This window comes from Dunckerocampus dactyliophorus, chromosome 5, assembly GCF_027744805.1.
Source record: "Dunckerocampus dactyliophorus isolate RoL2022-P2 chromosome 5, RoL_Ddac_1.1, whole genome shotgun sequence".
In the NCBI taxonomy this organism is placed as follows: Eukaryota; Metazoa; Chordata; class Actinopteri; order Syngnathiformes; family Syngnathidae; genus Dunckerocampus; species Dunckerocampus dactyliophorus.
This window is the reverse complement of record NC_072823.1, coordinates 31,245,157-31,267,908: the sequence shown is the minus strand read 5'-3', so window position 1 is coordinate 31,267,908 and position 22,752 is coordinate 31,245,157. Positions and strand designations below refer to the sequence as shown.

The following is a 22,752-nucleotide window of genomic DNA, read 5'->3' as shown; positions in this document are numbered from 1 at the left end:
CCAATTCTTGAGCTGGATGTGCGATTGTGGACTCTGACTGACTGGGGTCTGCCTGTTAGAAAGTTAAACACCCAGTTACAGAGGGAGGGAGACAGGCCAAGTGTGAGGAGCTTATTTGTGAGTTTGTGGGGGCTGACTGTGTTAAAAGCAGAGCTATAGTCTATTAATAGCATTCTGACGTATGTGTCCTGGCCCCGTAGGTGAGAAAGGGCTGTGTGGATGGCAGTGTTGACTGCATCATCCGTGGACCGGTTCTGGCGGTATGCAAACTGTAGAGGGTCCACAGTTGCCGGGATGCTCTTTTTGATGTGGGTCATGACTATTCTTTCAAAGCACTTCATTACAATAGGAGTGAGTGCTATAGGGCGATAGTCATTCAAGCAGGTCACGTTGCTCTTCTTGGGTACGGGCACTATGGTGGTGGACTTAAAGCAGGTCGGTACAGATGCTTGTGCAAGCGACAGGTTAAATATGTTAGCAAGCACATCAGCTAGCTCTGATGAGCAAACCCGAAGTGCACGTCCTGAGATGTTGTCTGGGCCTGCTGCTTTTCGTGGGTTTGTTTTGTTCAGAACCCTGCGCACATCAGCTGATGTCACCATGAGAGGTGAGTCCTGTGTGCTCCCCAAGTCCAGCCACCCTCTCTGCTCATCAGGAGTTTGGGTGTCAAAGCGGGCATAGAACTCGTTCAGCTCATCAGGAAGTGTGGTATGGCTGGACGTGGCTACGCTACTCCGCTGTCGATAGTCTGTGATGTGCTGGAGCCCCCGCCCACATGCGCCGAGGGTCTGAGGTGGAATAGTAGCCCTCCAGCTTCTGTCTGTACTGTCTTTTGGCCTCTCGTATGGACCTTCTCAGGTCATATCTGGCCTTTTTGTAGTCATCAGCGGTGCCCATGACAAATGCAGTCGAACGAGCACATAGCTTAGCCCTTACATCACAGTTCATCCACGGTTTTTGGTTAGGGTATTTTCTGTAATACTTGGTGGTGGTAACAGTCTCTATACATGTGCTAATGTAGCCAGTAACAGCAGAAGCGTATTCATCCAAATCAACAGTACAATCTTCCCTCCCCGCTGCAGTTTTAAACACATCCCAGTTTGTGCAGCCAAAGCAGTCCTGAAGTACTTGATCAGTTTCTTCATTCCACACTTTAACTGCTGTACTTACAGGGGGAGCTTGTTTAAGAAGTTGTCTGTACGTTGCATAAAGGAATATAGAGATGTGGTCGGCCTTTCCAAAGTGGGGTCTTGGAACAGCCTTCAAAGCACCTTTCATGTTGCTGTAGACTTGGTCCAGGATGTTATTTTCCCTTGTGGGAAAGCTCACATGCTGGTAACATTTGGGGAGGACAGTCCTGAGGTTACAGTGGTTGAAATCGCCAGATATAATGAATACAGCGTCTGGGTGTTTGGTCTCGTGTTTATCAATGATGTCATGCAGGAGGCCTAGTGCGTTAGCGGTGTTAGCTCGTGGTGGGATGTAAACAGCAGTTAAATACACAGCGCTAAACTCACGAGGCAAATAAAAAGGTCTGCTTTTCACCATTAGCAGCTCAATGTCCTGCGAGCAGTGCTTTTCCATCGTCTGTACGTCTGTGCACCACCGTTTGTTTACGTAAACACAGACGCCGCCACCTCTGTGTTTACCAGATGCTAAAGTCCGATCTCCCCGGTAAGCAGCAAATATTTCCAACTGGATCGCCGAGTCCGGTATATCCTCCGTCAGCCAGGTTTCTGTGAAGGTGAGGACACAGCATTCCCTGATCTCACGTTGAGCTGTAATCCTTGCTCTTAGTTCGTCCATCTTGTTTTCAAGAGAGCGGATGTTGGCTAGCAGCAGGCTTGGTAGCGGTGGCCTAGTCGCTCTAGCTTTTAGCCTAGCATGCAGGCCGGCCCGCTTGCCTCGTTTCCGCCTCGGATGCTTTGCTCGCCGGGTATTCAGCTCACCTTTGCTTCTTTCTACTCTTTTTTTGGACATGCAAAATTGTGAATTGTACTATGTGATGTGCTACTGTTTGACTCATATGCATGTTCAGGATGAATTAAAACCATGAACCATGAACCATGATAATCGAGGGATAATAAGTGCTGGTAGCCTAGGCCTTAAATACAGTAAGAGTGGGCGGAATTGGTGTGCCAGCACCCTCCTTCTATTGGTTCCTTCCACTACGCCTTACCAACTAGTGCTGAGGGAAGAAAAAGGAGACACAACATGTCCAGAGAGCGCTCTCAAACTGTGGGTACCCGCGGTGGGCTTTTAACAAATGTCAAAATAAGAGAGTAGGGACAGAAACCCAAAAGCCCACAGAAGCAAAAAGGAGAGGAGTGGTAGTCCCTTATGTAGCGGGAGTCTCCGAAAAACTCCAGAGGATCTTATGGCAACACAAAATTCCTACCTATTTCAAACCAGTAAATACCCTGAGACAAAAATGAGTGCATCCTAAAGACAAGGCTCCAAACCAAAAACAGAGCAATGTGGTCTATTCCATCCACTGTAAAGATGAGGAATGCAAAGAGCACTACATTGGGGAAACTAAGCAAATGCTCCAAAAAAGGCTTTATCAACATCGCAGGGACAATTCTAGTGGTCCTCAATCAGCAGTACATCTACACCTTAAAGCTACCAATCACTCTTTTCAGGACAGCGATGTAAAGATTTTGGCCAAAGAAAACAGATGGTTTGAAAGAGGAGTAAAGGAAGCTATTTTTGTCAAACAACAGAACCCATCATTGAATCGGAATGGTGGTTTGAGGTTTAATTTGGACCCTGTGTTCAGCAGGTTACTGAGACCAAAACCGACAGCTGTTAGTCATGCAAATGAGGTGAAGCCAGGGCCGAGCCAGAACAATACAAGTAGATGCTAACGAGCCAGTATCAGAGTTGTTCATACCCAACTCAGGGAGCGACACTTCCCTTTTATCGGAGGTGTTAATAGCAGGAGAGGATTATACCACTACTCCGCCCAGGCGTAGTGTAAGGAACCAATAGTAGGAGGGTGTTGGCACACCAATTCCACCCACTCTTACTGTATTTAAGGCCTAGGCTACCAGCACTTATTAGTTCGCTGATGAAGCTCTTCGGATGAGGAGCGAAACGTCCGACACCTTCTTCACAGAAGTACAGATGACGTCTCAAGAAGCCTTTTCCTCGATGGACAACTCCTGTACGACTGAGAGCCTACACAGACGAACCAAGATAATCACAAGCCTAGTAGTGCTGTATAACTTTTATCCGCAGTCACATAGTGCCCTCTACAGGTCAACATTATTATTATTTTTTTTTCCATTTTTTTTCTTTTTTTTTTTCCTCTACTGGTCAACATTCAAACTGCATGCCAACCTGTCTATAGAGGCCACCTGTCTATTGCGGCCACTTTTGCAGACTCCCTCTAGTGACTGCGATAGACAAGTTTGACTGTACATTGTTTTCGGTGCCCCACTGTTTCCCAAGTACTGTATATTGGTGCGTGTGTGAATGTGTAAACGAGAGCGAGGCATTAGCTTTGATTTCTTTGTCGAAAGGGACTTTATTAAATCAGTACATTTACTTGTATTCACATACAGCGCAGCCTTTCCACATCCAATATGGCGGCAACGTTGACGTACAGCTCAGCACTCGATGCAGTGTTTATATGTATGCTTTTAAGGGATCAAAAAAATCCAAAGCTACATGGCCCTGTGTGAAAAAGTGATTGCCCCCCTTGTTGAAACATAAGATAACTGAAATGAATTGAGATCTATCAGTGGTGAAAAGGTTATAACATGGAACAGTGGTGAACCTTCCCAGGAGTCGGCGGCCAACCAAAATGACCCCAAGAGCGCAGTCATCCGAGAGGTCACAAAAGACCCCACAACAGCATCCTAAGAACTGCAGGCCTCACTTGCCTCAGTTAAGGTCAGTGTTCATGACTCCACCATAAGAAAGACACTGGGCAAAAACGGCCTGCATGGCAGACTTCCAAGATCAAAACCACTACTGAACAAAAACATTAAGGCTCGTCTCAATCTCAAGACCTTTGGGAAAATACTCTGTGGTCTGATGAGATAAAAGTTGAAGTTTTTGGAAGGTGTGTGTCCCTTTACATCTGGCCTAAAAGTAATGCCACATTTCAGAAAAAGAACATCATAGCAACAGTCAAATATGGTGGTGGTAGTGTGATGGTCTGGCCTGGCCATCTGTCGGTGACCTCAAGCTGAAAGCAACTTGGGTTCTGCAGCAGGACAATGATCCAAAACACACCAGCAAGTCCACCTCTGAATGGCTGAAGACTTTGGAGTGGCCTAGTCCAAGTCCTGACCTGAATCTTATTGAGATGCCGTGGCACGACAAAAGGTAATTACAAACGCTCGATTGCAGTTGTTGCTGCTTAGGGTGACCCAACCAGTTATTAGCTTTAGGGGGAAATCACTTTTCCACACAGGAGCATGTAGCTTTGGATTTGTTTTCTCCCTTAATAATAAAATTTTTCGTTGAAAAATGGCATTTTGCGTTCAGTTGTGTTGTCTTTGACTAATATTTAAATTTGATCATTGAAACATTGACTATTCTGCTTAATACAGGAATATTGTGTGATTTCATTGTTAACTCCCTCACATATCGATTTGGCTTCATTGGCCAGCCATGCGGTGGTGACTGCGTGAACCCTGGAGGTAAACACCTGAAGCAGCCGCATGTTGCTTTCACTTGGTGTTGGTTGAGGGCTGGCTGCAAAGACGGAGACCCTGTGGAGTTTAGCATAGAGATCACTTTTCACCGTTTAGTTTTTTTCCCCCATCACTTGTTCCTGCAGTTTGGCTTCTGTCTGCTCCAGACGAGCATCTGAGTGTGGATCTTGAGGCTCAGTGCAGACTCCAGAGTGCTTAGGGTGGTTTTCTCCCTTGCTCAGTTGGTTAACCACCCTTGAGTCCCTTGTGATGCTGTGGTAAAAAAATAAAAACGAAAATACTGTCTTCGGTTCCCTTGTTTGCTTCCCTCTTCCTCAGTGGCCTTGAATGCATCTTTAAAAAGATTCATTTTGCCACACAAAGTTGTTGGGAAATGAGTTGTTTTTTCATTTAAATTTGCTAATATAGAGATTTGCAACTTGAGTCAATATTGAGCTGAATTTACTGAGAGCAGGGGTGTGCAAAGTTTTGCTCCTTAGGGCCGCAGAATGAAGGACAGGATGCCAATTTGTATATACTGTGGTAAATCTGTTTACAATCTTCTAAATACATTTTTGACGTTATTAGAGCCCATTAGACATTAAATAACTCCCCCATAGTCACCTTTACATTCCTAATACCCAATATGGTAGACATAATAAGAGAAAATAACACATTAGACATAGAAAACCTGTTTACGACCTTTTAAATACACTTTTAACAATATCACTGTCAAAGGACAGGGGCACCAAGCAATGGCACGAGGAATGTGACAATTACAGCCGTCTGGACATGAAATAACACCCCTATAGCCACCTTTACATTCCTGCTACCCGGTATAGTAGACATAATAAGATAAAATAAAGACACAGTAAATCTGTTTACAACCTTCAAGATACGTTTTTAAACATACCAGCCGTCTAGACCTGAAATAATACCCCCATAGTCAACTGTACAATCCTTTTACCCAATATAGTAGACATAAAGAAAGTGAGTCCGGATCATCATCATCCTCATAATAATAACACATGGTGCTTTTGTGGTCGTACTGCAGCTAAAACTCAACTCTGAAACCCTGACGTCACCTCCTGGTCCGAACAATATTGAAACACACATGACCATGAGTCCAATTTATGTATTAAATGGCTTATTTTTTCTCATGTCTACTTACTATATTGGATAATATAAGGTCGTAAACAAGTTTTCTTTGCTATAACTACGGAAATATTGGATTTATCAATCAGGAATCCAACTTCTCGGAAATTCACTTATTGCGGTTGTGTCTGGAACCAATTATCAGCCGTAAATGAGGGATTATTGTTCACATCAAATTGGCCCCCCACATCTTTAAATTTTTTTCTACGCCATGTCAACATTTTAATTTGAAAATGTTATTAATTTGAAGCGGCTTCCACGCAGTAAACAACTTTCTCCAGTGCTCCCAGTGTCGGTGGCATCAGGAGACGAGCCGGCCTCCCGCCTTGACACTCGCACTGCCGCTCTGCGCGATGGAACATACATGACGATTCAGTGAGTCACTTTCCTGCTCCTCAGCTTTGATGCAATTACATATGTGTGCCTTCCTTTCATACATGAAACAAAGCCATGTCCTGTAAAACACAGAAGGCTTCGGGGGAAACGTCGGATTCCCTCTGACATCCCCGACTGAAGCTTTGGCTCATGATGATGATAATGAGGAGGAGGCCTGTGGGAGGGAGGAGGACGGTTTTCTGTCAGCTTCAGGCATACATCAGAAGTCCTCTCACAGGCATCTGACTCACTTGTAGCGCACAAACCATACATTTGATGCAGCAGCGCCATCTGCTGCCTGATAAAACCTGAAGTCCTGAAAAGAGGTCAATTCCTTACTTTTAAGACCACTGCACTGCTTTGTTATTCCTGTCACTTTCATAGGAGCAGATCCCTTAACATGCTGAAGGATTCCAATGACAGTCACCATGGATGAACATTTAAGCCAGGGCGTCCACCATTCACAGCCCACGGCACATTCTAAAAATATGATACAACAAGAAAAATCTGCGTTTCCGTTATTTTAATAATTTCAATAAATTGAATTGAGTCAAACTATTAGGAGAAAAAAGTTCGAGCAAGAAAGTCATAACGTTCCAAAAGTAACATTGTGATCTCACGGGGGGAAAGTAAAAATATTATGGGAATAAAGTCATAATATTACAGAAAGAAAATGTACAGAGATTATCTATGAAAAAATTGCAAAAATGGAAAAATCAGCAATCATTTTACATGAATTAAGTCAAAAGTGAAGAGGAAGAAGTTGCAAAAATGTTGCAATATTACACTCAACAAAAATATGAACGCAACACTTTTGTGTTTGCTCCCATTTTTTATGAGATGAACTCAAAGATGTAAAACTTTTTCCACATCCACAATATCACCATTTCTCTCCAACATTGTTGACAAATGTGTCTACATGTGTTTTAGTGAGCACTTGTCCTTTGCTGAGATCATCCATCCCACCTCACAGATGTGCCATATCAAGATGCTGCTTAGACACCATCATTAGTGCACAGGTGTGTCCTCAATAAAGGGCCACTCTGAAATGTGCAGTTTGGTTTAATTGGGAGGGGTAGGAGGTCTCATGCAGTGAAACACATCTCCTTGGCATAGAGTTAATCAGGTTGTGAATTGTAGCCCGTGGAATGTTGGTCCACTCCTCTTCAATGGCTGTGCTAAGTTGCTGGATATTGGCAGGAACTGGCACACGCTGTCGTATACGCCGATCCAGAGCATCCCAAACATGCTCAATGGGTGACATGCCCGGTGAGTATGCTGGCCGTGCAAGAACTGAGACGTTCTTCAGCTTCCAAGAATGTGAACAGATCCTTGCAACATGGGGCCGTGCATTATCCTGCTGCAGCATGAGGTGATGGATGTGCTGCCAAATTCTCTGAAGCGCCTTTGGAGACGGATTACGGTAGACAAATGAACATTCAATACACGAGCAACAACTGTGGTTGACATTCCTGCTGTCAGCATGCCAATTGCACGCTCCCTCAAATCTTGCCACATCTGTGGCATTGTGCTGTGTGATAAAACTGCACATTTGAGTGGCCTTTTATTGTGGACAGTCTAGGGACCTGTGCACTAATCATGGTGTCTAATCAGCATCTTGATATGCACACCTGTGAGGTGGGATGGATGATCTCAGCAAAGGACAAGTGCTCACTATCACAGATGTAGACACATTTGTCAACAATATCTGAGAGAAATGGTGATATTGTGGATGTGGAAAATTTTTACATCTTTGAGTTCATCTCATAAAAAATGGGAGCAAAAACAAAAGTGTTGTGTTTATATTTTTGTTGAGTGTTTGAAGAAAACAATGTCATTTTAGCACCAGAAAGTTGATATACGAACTCATTCATTACCCAGGACATATTTATAAATTTTTATAAACCTCAACGCCAGATCCCAAGAACGTATGTCATTTACATGTGCACACTGATAGATGTCACTTTCAGAGCAGTTTTAAGCCATAAAAACGGCCACAAGGTGGCAGAAGTGCATTTGATCAAAACTTGGCATGAATCTTTTGCATGTAAAAACACACTCGACAGCAAGGAAGAAGTGGAAGAGCAGAAGGTTCCACATTGTACAGACATTTTAATGCATGCACACGCGCGCACACACATGCAAACACAGTTTAGTTCCAAATGTGATAATTGTAAATAGTTCATGGTGTTATATTTGTAAATAACTTGTTATTTTGATATAAAACAACCCTTGTTTTGTGTTGTTTATGTTGTGGTATAATTGTTTGGATGTTTGAGGTGTCTCAAAAGCAAAAAAAAATGCCTCAAGGTGACAGTTATGTTTGAAATGAAAGTTTCTACATTTTTTTTAGTTAGGAACTGATATTTTCCTGAAACTTACCTATCTTCTCCTGCTGATTATTAAAGAACGGTAAAAGGTAGACACAACCTTTTTTTCCTTATGGAGGACTGGGAGTCTAATCTTTCTTTTGATAGGTTCCATGTTTATATAACCATAGAACACAATATTCTGTGTGCCTTGAAAGATCATTCAAAATGTTCTGAAATTGCCACGACTGAAGGGGTTGGCTTTTGAAAAATGGCTGAGATTGAATGAGTTAATGAAAAGTTTGATTATATTTTTTTTAAGTCGTCCTATAAGAAATTAGGGGAATAAGGGGAAATTATGTTGCAGAAAAAGTTGTGTGTTATGAGAATAAAGTCAAAATATTTGCTTTACTTTTCCATTGCTTTGTGCTTCTCAAGATTGATATGATACTGATACCAACGTTTTTTTTTTTTTTACATGTTTTAATTTAGATTTAAGTGTAGTTTGTGCACACCTGAAGGTAAGTTATGGACCGAAACAAATTGAGACTGGACCAAGTGTACCTGATGATTTTTCCCAATCAAATGTCATGACGTAACTACACATCACTACTATCAGGAGAACCAAAGTATAGAGGGGAGAGAGCCACCTGCTGTGGCCCAGCAAGGTTCACTGTATTTGGGCACACGCTCCGAGCAGCTGCTGTGACGCCACGGAGGTCTCCGGCAAACCTTTTGTCCTTTTCAAACCCACCGGTGCTGGCGTTTCAGGTGGCTGATAAGGTTTGTGGGGTTTTTTTGCAGTTTTTTTTCCCCTCATCGCCGAGCATTTGGTACAACGTCCTTTCTCTTAAAGTGAATGTTTGTTTACAAGTGAGCTAAGGGGAAGTTTCGACAGGCCGTTAATGTCACAGGCAGGAGAAAAAAGGAGTGCTTGATTTGCTCACACACACATTGTTTTGTTTTTTTGTTTTTTTCTGTTATATGGTTTTTTTTAATGTGTGGATTAATTTCTATGACATCATAATTCCTTGATATCGAGCCGATAATGAATTATGGTGCACCTCGTGTGTATATACAAAATATAATGAAGGGAGGAAACCAAAAATAAAAACATCAGCTAAAGTTGGCAAAAGAGCAAATACCACGACTAATAATACGCTTTGTCACCTAAAACACAAAGCTAATATGCACGCTGTTTCCTTTGATTTTTCTCTACGCGACCCTTGGTGGGCAAAGTTTGGACGCACCTTGACGTTGGATGACGATCTTCAGATATGCCAGCATCCAATACACATTCAACTTTATTCAGCTTGGACTTGAAAATATGCAGAAACGTCTGTCAAAACAGTCCTCATTGTGCACTCTTCCGCCAGCCAGGAGACTTCCTGAGGATCTACAACCTGCGAGCCATCCCAGGATTGGTGAAGATGCCCGGCCTGAGCAGCAGCCAGTCAGAGGTCAACCACCTGTCCTTCCACCTGCACGGGGGCACGGCGTATGGCAGGGGGATCCGCCTTCTCCCCGGCGACAGCCCTGACGTTCAGGAGCTGAGGAGGTGCAAATCTCTCTCTCTTGCTTTATAGTGACAGTCATTTGACTTCCTGCTTTACCTGCAGAGTGATGGAGGCCTTCCAGGGGTATGACGAGGTCAGCCACCCTGACCTGAACGACTCAGTGCTGTGGCCACCACTCTCTCCAGGTAAGGATGAATTAATGATGGGAGAAAAAAATGTCAAGAATGTGCATTGTTGGATTCTAAGGAGGTTAGAAGTATCAGAGCTTCAAAATGCAAAAAGAAGAAATGTCAGTGAGACAAAAAACAAATTTTTTGAAAACAAAAATTTAAGTGAAATAGGCTGTTCATCAAAAGTTTAAGACCCTAGTTTGAAAAAAAAGACAAAATACAACTAAAATGCTGCACACTTTTTTTTATATGAGGTGAAAAATGGGTTTGGGCATGCTCGGTGCCGCCATTTCCGGGAGGCTAGTGGGAATGTTACTCCTGGTGGTGAAGATGGCTTAACGAAGGGCATCCACTCTCTGGAACTGATAAACTTCCCTTGCCATCCATCCCCAAATGTTCTCCATTGGATTTCGATGAGGGGAACACGCAGGGTGGTCCAAAAGAGTGAGCTTATTCCTCTGGAAGAAGTCCTTTGTGAAGTGCAGCGTTGTCCTGCAGAAAAGCCAGCCATTACCACACAGACAAGGGCCTTCAATCATGAGGGACGCCCCTTGCAACATCTCCACATAGCCTTCTGTCGTTTGACGCCCCTGCGCGAACTGAAGCGCCATTGTTCCACTGAAGGCTCATGAGGGTGGAAAACATCACAGGTGGGACTAAATCACATTCAAAACACATTTTTAGTAACATTTTCTGTACTTTTACTGAATGTTTTTGTCACACTCCCTTTCATTTTTTGCATTTTGGAGCTCCCTAAGATCCACTTTCACTTTAGCTAACCTAGGTGTGTCCAAGCTTTTTCCAGCAAGGACATTTTAAAGGTGGGGGGGGGCTGTTTTCATACATTTTTTACCCTAATGATGCTAAAAGCAACCCGATGTACTGTAAATATGCATCAGTGGTGTCTTAGAATACAGTGTTCCTCGTTTAACGTGGGGTTGGGTTCCAGAAAATACCCGTGTTTGGTGAAATCCTTGTAGTAGAAGTTTTTTTGTTCATTGTATATTTTTTTGTTCACAGGATATAAATGTTTTCCTATAAAAAGACAAATATGATAGCTTTTAGAAATAACACATTTAATTTTAATGATCAATCTAGGAGGTTGGACAAATGATTAATTTTACCGTTATGGTTATAGTGGTTGGCGCTCTTTTTTTCTTCTGGGCCAGAATATTCTTATAAACAGACATGCCCCTTCAATTACATTGGAGAACTGTAATGACCAAAACATCGGAGGGTCCCTTTCTCATTCAGCTGGCTTAAGCCCGGGTCACACCGCCTGAACTTTGCTGTAGCGTTCCTGGAACGGTGAAAAAAATTCATCAGCGCTCGTAACCGCGCGCTCGGCCACCGCTGATGGTCCCTCCTACCGCTCCGGAGTTTTGAGCTGCACAAAATATTGCCAGCGGTGAGGAGCGGGCAATTTTCCGCTACGGCAAAGTTAATCACCGCTCCAACAACGCCCAGTCAAAGTTTGGCGTCGCTAGACGGAAATTCCTGGACGCTACGCCAACGCAAAAATCTTGAACGCTGGACCACTTCTGCTTCGCCAGCTTTGCCCGGGCGGTGATTAAACGTTGCAAAAACTTAGCTGGAGCGGCTGTAAGCGCTTTACGAGCGGACACGGGATTGCTGGAACGGTGTCAGGCGTTGAAGCAGCGATCCATTGCGGTGATGAACATTGGTTTGCCGTTGTTATGGAGGTGTCGGAGGCGGAGCATAATTTCGCTATTAATATGGGGAGAAATGGGCCAGGAGCCCATTTGGAATATCCGTTGAGTGCAGACCTCAGTTATATCGAATTTGCTCAAAGTTACAGTAAAACTGTACTACCATGGATATGACAAGCTGATGGTGGAGCTGTGGGATGAGCCTTCCAGCACTTCATGAGTGTAGTGTTTGCAGACACTTTATATTTATACTGCTACATGTTGACCAGTAGAGGACACCGTGGGACTGTGAATGGGACCAACAGTTGTGTGAGTGTGGAGCTGTACTGTATGATGCATGCGAGCAGACCTGGCGAATAAAGTCATAAATAACTAGTAGGCTTGTTTATTCGACACCACCCACAGAACAATGAGGATGCCCGCATGCGCAGAACGCCGCTCTATCAACGCTCGCGTCACCGCTAAAGCAACGTTCGTTACCGTTAAACCAACACTAAAGCAACGGCGGCTTCAGCGGTGCATCTCTAGGACAACGCCCGTGTTTTCTATTTTTTTCACATTTTGTGCGCGGTTACGAGCGGTGAAGTTAATCGTTTTACGCGAATCAAGTCCAAATATGAAGAGGAAAAGGTTGCAATCTAACGAGAAAACGGAATGATGAACGCAAAATGAGGTGTGTGTTTAACAGAAGACTTATACGTACCACGCATGAATAAAAATCACCCGTTTCAAGCAGAGCTGAGGCGAGCGCGAGCTTTGAACGCGAGGAAGGCAGTCGACGTCGATGGACTTATTGGCTCATCGTGGCCACGAGGAAAAAATCTTGGTTTTGGTTTGGTTTTGCTCGTCTTGCTTTCTGTATCACTTAAAAGATATGCAAATTTAAACGGAGCATTTTCAGGCATAAAAATAGCTACATGAAGTAAAATACAAATGATGTCAGTAATGTTACATTGATGAGACAATAGCCTCCATAGCAAATACTGTACAGAAACCGGACGTTAAAAAAGAGGAACTCTCCCAGTGCTCATATGTGAGTGTGTGTGTGTGTGTGTGTGTTTGTATTATATCTTATTTATGTCTTATATGCCTTAGTTTCTCTTATTATGTCTACTATATCGGGTAATAGGAGTGTAAAGGTGACTATAGGGGTGATATTTCATGTTTAGAGGGCTCTAATAATGTTAAAAAGCATATTTAGAAGGTGGTAAACCGTTTTTTAATGCTCAAAGTACCAAAATATTCCATTAATAAATAAGGAATCCAACCTGGCGGAAATTGCCTTATTATGGTCGCGTCTGGAAGTAATTAACCATCATAAACGAGGGATTACTGCATGCTAAAACATCTGAACAAAACATCCATGTCTTAGCTTTGTGTTGGGTGACAAAGTAAATGAGTGTAACATATAATCATGTATCATATTCATAGTTAATGAAATGCATTTTTACAATAGTTTGAGTGCCAATCACAAAAATGAGCTGCAGGCTAAATATTGCATTTTGGACCCCAAAGATAACCCAAAACATTGCTTGTGGATGAATTCTGCCCTCTGGTGGCCGTGAGAAGCACGTTTAGTTTACCAAGCTTGACTTGGTCTTGCACATTGTGCAAAAGGCTTTTAAAAGGGTTGTTTGCTGTTTGCTGAGGGTTTAACAGGCTTTCTTAAATCAGGCATAATGCTCGTTCTAAAAAGCTTTTGGTTGAAAGTTAGTCACCTAACAGACTGGTCTCTGTCGGCGTTTCAGAGCGTGGCGCTTCAGTGGCGTGCAGCACAGGTATGAACGTCTCGTCTTCTCTAATGATCCACACGCGGCCACACGTAAAACCTTTAACTCTTCTTCTCTCCTTTTTTGTGTGTGGTCCTGCAGAGAGAACATGCGACCACCTTGTGGAGCCGCTGACGTTGAGCAAGGTGAAGCGGTCCGTTCCCGGCGGCGTCCACCACGTCAGAGTCCAGCTTCGATCCTACGAGCCCCGCAGACTCCACCAGGCTCTCAAGCTCTACTGCAGCAAATGCACGAGCATGTAAGGGATTCTGATCCGTCCGTCCATCCATGTTCTTCCGCGAATCAGACGTGCAGAACCAAATGAAACCAGCTCCGTCTCCCCATCAGGCAGGACGTCCCGGACGACGAGCACTTGGACAGCATCTTCTCCAAGGCGGCCGCAGACTGCGGTCCCCTGCAACCCTGCAGTCCTCCGACGTGGACTCTCTCTGGGAAGGTCTACATTCCCAGAGAACTCTCGCGAAGACCACCCGTTCGCACCCTGAACGTTCACATGTCAGCACAGCTCTTGTCTGAGGGCAGGATCAAAGAGCTCATCTTCCTCACAGGTGAACATCTTTCCTGACGTTGTTTGATGTGAGAATGTTGTATTTTCTTTTGTTATGTCTATATTCAATGGCGGATTGAGCAATATTGGGGCCTTAGGCGAACTTAGCCAGGGGCCCTCTTCATATGTTGTTTTTGCACAAAAAAGCAGGAAGCTTCATCTTAAGTAGCTTCACACTTCAATAATATAGTTGGGGGTGCTGCTGGCTGTAGGGGCCCCGGCCCGTGCTGGTTGGGGGCGTGAGGCAATTGCCTACTTTGCCTTAATGGTAGGTTAGGTCCGCCCCCTGTCCATATTGGATAATAGGAGTGTAAAGGTGACTATATTTTATTATTTCATGTCAAGAGTGCTCTAATAATGTCTAAATATTCATTTAGAAGGTGGTAAACAGGTTTTCTATGTCCTATTTTCTCTCATTATGTCTACCATACTGGGTAATAGGACTGTAAAGGTGACTATAGGGGTGATATTTCATGTCTAGAGGTCTCTAATAATATTAAAAGGCATATTTAGAAGGTATTACCAAGACTGTGTTCAGCTTGTTTACTGGCTACAGAAGTAGAGACTGGAACGTATTCATTCATCCATCAATCCATTTTCTATACCGCTAATCCTCATGAGGGTCGCAGGTATGCTGGAGCCTATCCCAGCTGACTTTTGGGCAAGAGGCTGGGTACACCCTGGACTGGTCGCCAGCCAATCGCAGCTTATTCATTCATTCATTGTGTGAATGCACATTTCTCAATTCAAACCAATCCAACATCAACATGTTCAGCTCATTCAGGACACCTTGGCTCTAGGAATTCCCACACTTTCTTTAATTCATGTGACATTTTTCCCTTTGAAAATGAAAGGAGAATTTTAATGTCGCCCCCTATTGGTGGAAATTCATGTTACATTTAACATGACGTAACATCCTGCTTATTCTGTGCAGGTGGCATGGCTGGCTCGGGTTGTAGAGTGGGGGTCTCCCAGCCAGATGGTTGCTGATTTCAACACATTTCTAGGATATTTCAGCATTCGTTCTACGTTTCAGTTCAGCATTTCAGTATTCACGCACAATTTCTACTGAAATCCCTCAAAAAGAACCAACACTTGGCATTTTGCGTTCTGCTGTCTTAAAATGAATACCAGAAGTAACAAAACAAAATAGATCCCGATTGTCAGATGTTTTGGATGTTTTTGCAGGTTCCACCCTGCAAGAGGCGTGTCATTTAGCAGCCGGATACCACAATGTTGTCCCCATGAGGTCATCGGGAGGTCATCTGGCTCTGCTGGACCCACCCGCGCCTTTCCTCTTCAGGGGCAGGAAGAGATTCTACAGGTCAGGACTCTTGGAACTCTTATCAACTCCTTTGCTAATGTTAGCTGTCTCTGAGAATCCGTCTAGCGCCACCTGCAGTCAGTAATTCCCTCAGCAACACGATGTTCATAATAACCCTGCGCATGTTAGGTGCAAGCAGTGCTCTGAGACCTCCGTGAGGGAACCAACCACTGATGGAGTCATTGACGAGAAGAACATTGGTGAAGGTGAGTTTCACTTTCTTCTACTGCCCCCTAGTAGTGAGTCTGAAACCTTTTTCCCCCCATCTCCCGACCGCAGCGTTGGGCGTGCAGCTGCTGAAGTTTGTCCTGTTGATGAAGTTCCAGCTTCAGGATGCCAGCGACACCCTGGACGTCTTCCTGTGGAGAGATGCCGTGAGTCCTTTCATGTACACAGGGCTCTAATATTGTTAAAATGTCTATATAGAAGGTCGTAAACAGGTTTTCTATATCGAATGTGTCTTATTTTCTCTTATTACGTTTACTATATTGGGTAATAGGAGTGTAAAGGTGACTACAGGGGTGTTATTTTATGCCTAGAGGGCTCTAATAATGTTAAAATGTGTATTAAGTCTTATTTTCTCTTATTATGTCTACTATATTGGGTAATAAGAGTGTAAAGGTGACTATAGGGGTGTTATTTCATGTCTAGAGGGCTCTAATAATGTTAAAATGTCTATTATGTCTTATTTTCTCTTAGTGTGTCTACTATATCAGGTAATAACAGTGCAAAGGTGGATATAGGGGTGTTATTTCAGGCCTAGAGGGCTCTAATGATATTAGAAAGCTTTTTAGAAGGTTGTAAACAGGTTTTGTTTGTCTTATGTCTTATTATGTCTATTATATTAGGTAATAACAGTGTAAAGGTGACTATAGGGGTGTTATTTTAGGCCTAGAGGGCTCTAATGATGTTAGAAAGCGTTTTTAAAAGGTGGTAAACAGGTTTTGTATGTCTTATGTCTTGTTTTGTCTTATTATGTGTACTATATTGGGTAAAAACAGTGTAAAGGTGACAATAGGGGTGTTATTTCTGGTCTAGAGGGCTCTAACGATGTTAAAAAGTGTATTTAGAAGACTGTAAAGAAGTTTTCTATTTATTATGTCTTATTTTCTCTTATTATGTCTACTATATTAGGTAATAGGAGTGTAAAGGCTTTGCGGAAATTCACTTATTACACTTGTGTCTGGAATCAATTAACCTCCATAGAGGAGGGATTGCTGTGTTGATGTTTTGCCATCATTCATTAAAGTACTCATGACACCGTAAGTTTGGAAAAAAATGAAAGTACTCATTTAATAAAACATTTTATCATGCTATGAAATAGTATTGTTTATCAACTCTGAAATAGGAGTGACATGAAGTGGTCATTTTGTTTGCTTCTGTTTTGAATTTTTACTACAAATATTTCAACTTTATTTTTGTGGTTATTTTTTCTCGTAACTTTATGACTTTATCCCAAAATATTTAAACAACAAAATTGTACTTTGTTTTGTTTCTCCTCATTATAGTAGGACTTTTTTTTTAAAGGTTTTTTTTAAGTTTTATGTTTCAACTTGCTTGTTGCATGCTTCTAAAATATATTTTTTTCTCTTTTTTCCTGTAAAATTGAATCTGTTTCTATGATTACTCTTATTAATATAACTTATAATAATTTTATATACTTGACAATAATTTATCTTCTAATATTTTTATATTATTCCTGTAAAATCACCGCTCTTTTCTTACATTTGACACTTTTTTGCTCATTTTTGCACTTTAAATTTTATTTACCATAAACATTTCGACGTAATTTATGTGAATCTTTTTTTCTCGTCAATTTATGACTTTATCCCAACATATTTCGACTTTATTCTCGGAACATCATTAAGTTTTCCCCAACCCAATTGCACTTTGTTTTGTTTTTGAAGACGGGTGGGGCGGTCCGGTGTAAGTGTCACTTGCTCCTCCTCCAGACCTGGAAGAAGTGCTGAACGTTGTGAAAAATGATCAATATTTCAACATTGGAGCGCACAGGAAATACGCCTTTCAGTGTTATTTGTCACAGCGGAAACAAGAAGATCAACGTGTGTTATGCTGCCTTGAGCACTTTACATGTAAATAGAAATTCTATCTCTGTGAGATGCTACACGCTAACTCCAGGCTTTCCGCGTGTGTCGCTCATCAGGAATCGTTCTTCAACGTGTCGGCCGTTGACGCCGCAGCCTATCAGGAGGCCCAGGACAGCATCCGTCAAACTCTGGACAGTTTGTGTCCACCAGGGGACAGCTCAGGCACCTATCACGCATCTGACTCCAACGCCATCAAATGAAAGCTTTGTTTACTTGTTTGTGTTCTTGTCTGCAGGTCGGCGGCCATGGCTGGACGTGTGTTTGACGGAGTATCGGCCCACTGAGGAAGACACTCAAACTTTCTACCAAATCTGCCACACGTCTACGTTCAAACCATCGTGCACGCGCACACCCCCATCTTGAATCCTCTTCTCAGCACATTTGATTTTAGATGTATTTACTTTTAATGTAAACACAGCAAACAGCTAAGGAGCCTTTCAAAATAAAATCTAGCCATTTAACACTTTGGAGTGTTTTCAAAGCAGGACTGTCCTCTTATTGTGAAAGTTAGAGACAATTTTTTTTAATTACTGTCAGTGTCGGAGCAGATCAGGCTTCCCGCCCCGCCCCCACTTAACCCCCCAGTCCCAACCCCCTTCTTCACGCCGAACTACAAGCGCCCCCGGTCGGCCTTGCCAGCCCTGCTGAGGGTCCCCCACACGCGAGAAGGATCCATGATGTCTCCAGACTGGACCCGAATTCGATATCATGAACTTTGTGAGAACAAACTGCGTACAAATTGGTGTTTTCAGGCGACTCTTTCCACCAGAAGTTGACATGGATCACTCGTTGTGGGGATCTCATCAGTTTTGGGTTTAACGGAACCACGCCATGCTGCCCCTCCTGAGCCGGTTAGCGTGCTTGTGGATCTGCACCGAGGCCGCCGCCGCCGCCGCCGCAGATGTGGACGGGCCGGGCCTGAGGTGGCACACATTCTTCGCGGGGAATAGCGGAGCGTCCTCTCGGGTATTGTCGCTGGAGCCTCCGCGCCTTGTGCGTAAAAGTGGACGTCGAGCTTTACGCGCGGATGTCGAGCTGCGGCGGAGTGGAAGCATTCCGGCAGACGAGCAAGCCTGCGTCTCCGCACCGATCACCAGGCGACGCAAGCGTCGGCAAATACCGAAAGCCAAGCGAGGGGAGCGGCTTCATCGCCGAAACGCGGCCGCCTGGGAGGGCCTGTCTTCGGTCGTGGCGCAGGAGCACGACGCCGGCTCTCCCGCGGTGGGGTCTAACGCCAGCGACTACGATGAAGAGAGCTATACGCTGCCCAACTTCACCGACGGTCCTCCCTTCCTCCCGGGGACCCACCGCACCAGACTCAGGCCGGTGAAGAACCCTTTTTACCCTCTGCGCGCCGAGGCGTACGCAGCCTTCGCGCTGCTGGTGACTGCCTTGCTGATCTTCAGCGCTGGCGTCTTGGGCAACGTGTCAATAATGTGCATGGTGTGTCACAACTACTACATGAGGAGCATCTCCAACTCGCTGCTGGCCAACATGGCGCTCTGGGACTTCATCGTCATCTTCTTCTGCCTCCCCCTGGTCGTCTTCCACGGCCTCACCAAAGACTGGCTGCTGGGGGATTTCTCCTGCAAGATCATTCCCTACCTGGAGGTAAGACACTCTCAACATGCTCACAGTCATAAAATATGGACTTTACCTCTGATAATAAATATTTTTTATAAACGACAATGGTAAGGTAAGAACCTGCTTTAACTTGACATGGGGTTCCTCAGGGAGTTCTGCCAGATCCACAGGAACTTTATTGTGTTTGAATCTTTTTTCTCATCATTTTATGACTTTATCCCAAAATATTTAGACTTTATTCACATAATATTATAAAGTTTTCCCCGACCTAATTGCATATTTATTCTTTTAGTTTTTTCTGAAGATACTACCACTTTTGATTTAAAAAAAAAAATAACATTCTTTTTTTTCATTTTATGTTTCAACTTCATGCTTCTAAAATGTATTTTTTCCTCTTCATTCTTCTAAAATGACAACTTTTTTGTGAGGTTACTCTTATTAATATTACTTATTGTACATACTTTATAATCATTTATCTTCAAATATTTTGACATTATTCTTGCAAAATTACTGCTATTTCTTCGATTTTTGCAGTTAAAAAAAAAATCTTCCTATTTAGTTTTATGGTTAAAATATCGCTAAGGGCCACACTTTGGACTCCCCTGGTCTACGTTTCTTCTATGTTTGTCCACTCCAATCATCTATGCTCAATCAATCAATCAATAGGTTGTGAAAAATAGCAAAAGTGCAAACCTAAGAAGACAAGGGTTCAATTTGAGGTTGGCGGGGCCTCTAATCGGCGGCACCAGACATGCGTTTAGGCTTGAAATGAGGTTTAATGTTCTCTCCTTAATCTGGACTGTACGGGTGTCACATTGAGACCAATGCTGTACCTACTGCTGCACATGTGACACGCTGCCGACCAATCACAGCACAGAACAGGATTAATGAGGAGGACAGAGGATTAGACCTCCACCCCGCACCCCGACCCTGTCAGGTTTTAATTCTTTCATCTTACTTCCAAATGTCTCTGGGCGTGACCTTCCCGTTTAAGACTTGGTCTTTTATTTTGGCGGAACGCCTGTCCTTCCTTCTGTTTTTCACTGAAATCCTTGTCTTTTATTTTTGTCAGAATCCACGTCCTTCCTGAAGTTTAATTTGTGTCCTTCCTGTTCCAGAATTGACTTTTTTTCACGTTGCGTCTCGGCAGGTGGCGTCTCTGGGGGTCACCACTTTCACGCTGTGTGCGCTGTGCATCGACCGCTTCCGCGCCGCCACCAACGTGCGCACGTACTACGAGATGACGGACAACTGGGCGTCCACCGCCGCCAAGCTGGCCGTCATCTGGGTGGGCGCCCTGCTGCTGGCACTGCCTGAGCTGCTGATCCGCCAGCTGGAGACGGAGGAAGACGATGCCGTCGAGCTGCTGCTGCCGCTTGAGCGCTGCGTGGTACGCGTCTCTACACGCCTCCCGGACACGCTGTACGTGCTGGGCCTGACTTACGCTGGTGCGCGCCTCTGGTGGTTCTTCGGCTGCTACTTCTGCCTGCCTACCCTCTTCACCATCTGCAGCTCGCTGGCCACGGCCCACAAGATCCGCGGCGCCGAGCGGGAGTGTGCGCGCGGCACCAAGAAGCAGATCCGCCTGGAGAGCCAGATGAACTGCACCGTCGTGGCGCTGGCTATCCTCTACGGCTTCTGCACCATCCCAGAGAACATCTGCAACATCGTGGGCGCCTACATGGCGGCCAGCGTGCCCCGCGGGACCCTGGACGTCCTGCACCTGCTGAGCCAGCTTCTCCTCTTCTGCAAGTCGGCGGCGGCGCCGGTTCTCCTCTTCTGCCTGTGCGAGCCCTTCAGCCGCGCCTTCATAGACTGCTGCTGCTGCTGCTGCAAAGAGTGCGGCCCTGCCCCCTCCGTGGACGGCGGCCCAGCCACCGCCGACGAGCTGGAGCTGTCGCACTGTGACGCCGCTGACAGGGAGACGTCTGCCACCTACACCACGGTGGGCACACACTGCTGAGGAGCAGGAGGTTGGACTTTTTTGATGGCGCTGACATTTCAGGATCATTCCTTTTTTTTTTACTTTTTTTTTAGTTTAGCACGTCACACTACGCTGGATTCTTATGTGCTCAGTTCCTTTAAAGTCAACTACCAACATGCTGACATGCTAGCATCCATGTAATACAAACATCCTCAAAGTTTTACCACCATTTGACAAATGAGCTTATGAACAATTAGATGCGCAGACGTTTGGCTTGATGGCAACCATGTTTTTCAGCCGATCTTGCTCAAAATGTACACACATGTGCTTGTCAGTCCCCTAAAGGTGTGTGCCAAATTTCACGGTGATTCAACTAAACACTGTAAAGTTACAGTCAGGGGTTTTGTAGAGCTGCATTGAGCTGTGTTTTGGGGTTTAATAGCAGTGCTGATGTTTTCACAAAAGTTCCCCCTTTTGTGTGCAGCGCTTGAGGATAGCGCTTGCTAGGTAACCAGATAACCAATGTCTGCACCTGACAGGACTTTCACCTTTCGGTTTTGTGTTTTGGTTTTTTTTTTTATAAATGAGAAAATGGCTGAGGTGGCGCTAAGGAATACATAACAGCATCACAAAGCGTCACGTCGCTTTTATTTTGTAGTCAGTGCTGTCATGTGACTGGTTAGCTGTTATGTGACACTTAGCAATAAAAAAAAGAGTGAAATTTGTCATTGTTGAGCTGCAGCTTTAAAGGCATCACTTCCTAAAAACATCTTTTCATGATGGAAAATGTTTGCCCAGTCACCCGCTGCATCTTGTTTTTTGTCATCTCATTTGACTCCGCCCAGCGTGCCACGAGTGGACACAGCACACCATTGTCCTCCCGGCCCACCGGCATGTGAACGGGCACACAGTACTGATGGGTTCTGGTGTGAGACAACACACAAACAACAACAAAGAATCAAATCTATCTTTTTGGTATCATTCTGTGAGTCATACTTTCATGCTAATAACAGCAAGCATTTCACGCAGAGGACGTTGTCAGTCTCGCATGAAGCACATTCTTGTCCAATGTTGTCTTTGGCTGTGCTGCGTGTTTGTGTTTTGTGGACGAGGCTGGTGGCCCCTGCCGCTGCTCCAGCAATTAGACAGGCCCATTCATTGGCACACAATGGGGCCATGGTCACGGCGAACGAGCTGCTCGCTGACCTTCTACCAAGCGCTAACAGCGTCCTGGCAGACGGATGTCCTGGAAGGAGGTGACCAGACCTCACATCCTTGTGGTGGACTGATGGCTTTATTGTGACAACAACACAAGGTGAGTGTGGAACTTGTATTTCAATGATAAGATGACAATGCAGTACAATACATCAAGTCACATGATCTGTCAACTGCGTCCTCCACTCACATCTTTCAATTTCTTCTAGTCACATGACTGTTCTTTCTTCAGTCGCATGACCCGCTCGTCCTCCAGTCACATGACTTCTCATCAGATGACCTCCCATTTGATCTTCCTCCAGTCACCTGACCTCCCACAAAATCCTCCACATGGCTTCCAACCTTTTCTATCTTTTCCAGTCACATGACCTACCAGTGGTACGTGGGCACAACATCCAGTCCTGAGTCAAGATGAAGC

General features: G+C 44.3%; 2 protein-coding genes across 5 annotated transcripts in view; both read left to right on the top strand.

Moving 5' to 3' along the window:
- Positions 1–17,992, top strand: part of pot1 (protection of telomeres 1 homolog) — a 60,122-nt gene extending 42,130 nt beyond the window's left edge. For 2 of the 4 annotated variants that reach the window (XM_054775810.1, XM_054775809.1), the window contains exons 11-20: positions 9,862–10,043; positions 10,105–10,187; positions 13,591–13,620; positions 13,714–13,870; positions 13,960–14,180; positions 15,368–15,503; positions 15,633–15,709; positions 15,783–15,877; positions 17,668–17,773; positions 17,847–17,992. In XM_054775810.1, the coding sequence (XP_054631785.1) occupies positions 9,862–10,043; positions 10,105–10,187; positions 13,591–13,620; positions 13,714–13,870; positions 13,960–14,180; positions 15,368–15,503; positions 15,633–15,709; positions 15,783–15,877; positions 17,668–17,773; positions 17,847–17,974 (1,215 nt within the window). In that variant the 3' untranslated portion in view covers positions 17,975–17,992. The remainder of the gene's footprint in view (positions 1–9,861; positions 10,044–10,104; positions 10,188–13,590; positions 13,621–13,713; positions 13,871–13,959; positions 14,181–15,367; positions 15,504–15,632; positions 15,710–15,782; positions 15,878–17,667; positions 17,774–17,846) is intronic. The other 2 variants (XM_054775811.1, XM_054775812.1) reach the window with 2 other exon arrangements.
- A 449-nt stretch (positions 17,993–18,441) lies between these two features.
- LOC129181104 (prosaposin receptor GPR37-like) lies at positions 18,442–21,844 on the top strand. The gene is made up of 2 exons (XM_054775813.1): positions 18,442–19,222; positions 20,346–21,844. The coding sequence occupies exons 1-2, from the start codon at positions 18,443–18,445 to the stop codon at positions 21,156–21,158; spliced, it is 1,593 nt and encodes a 530-aa protein (XP_054631788.1). The 5' UTR covers position 18,442; the 3' UTR covers positions 21,159–21,844.
- The last annotated feature ends 908 nt before the right edge of the window (positions 21,845–22,752 follow it).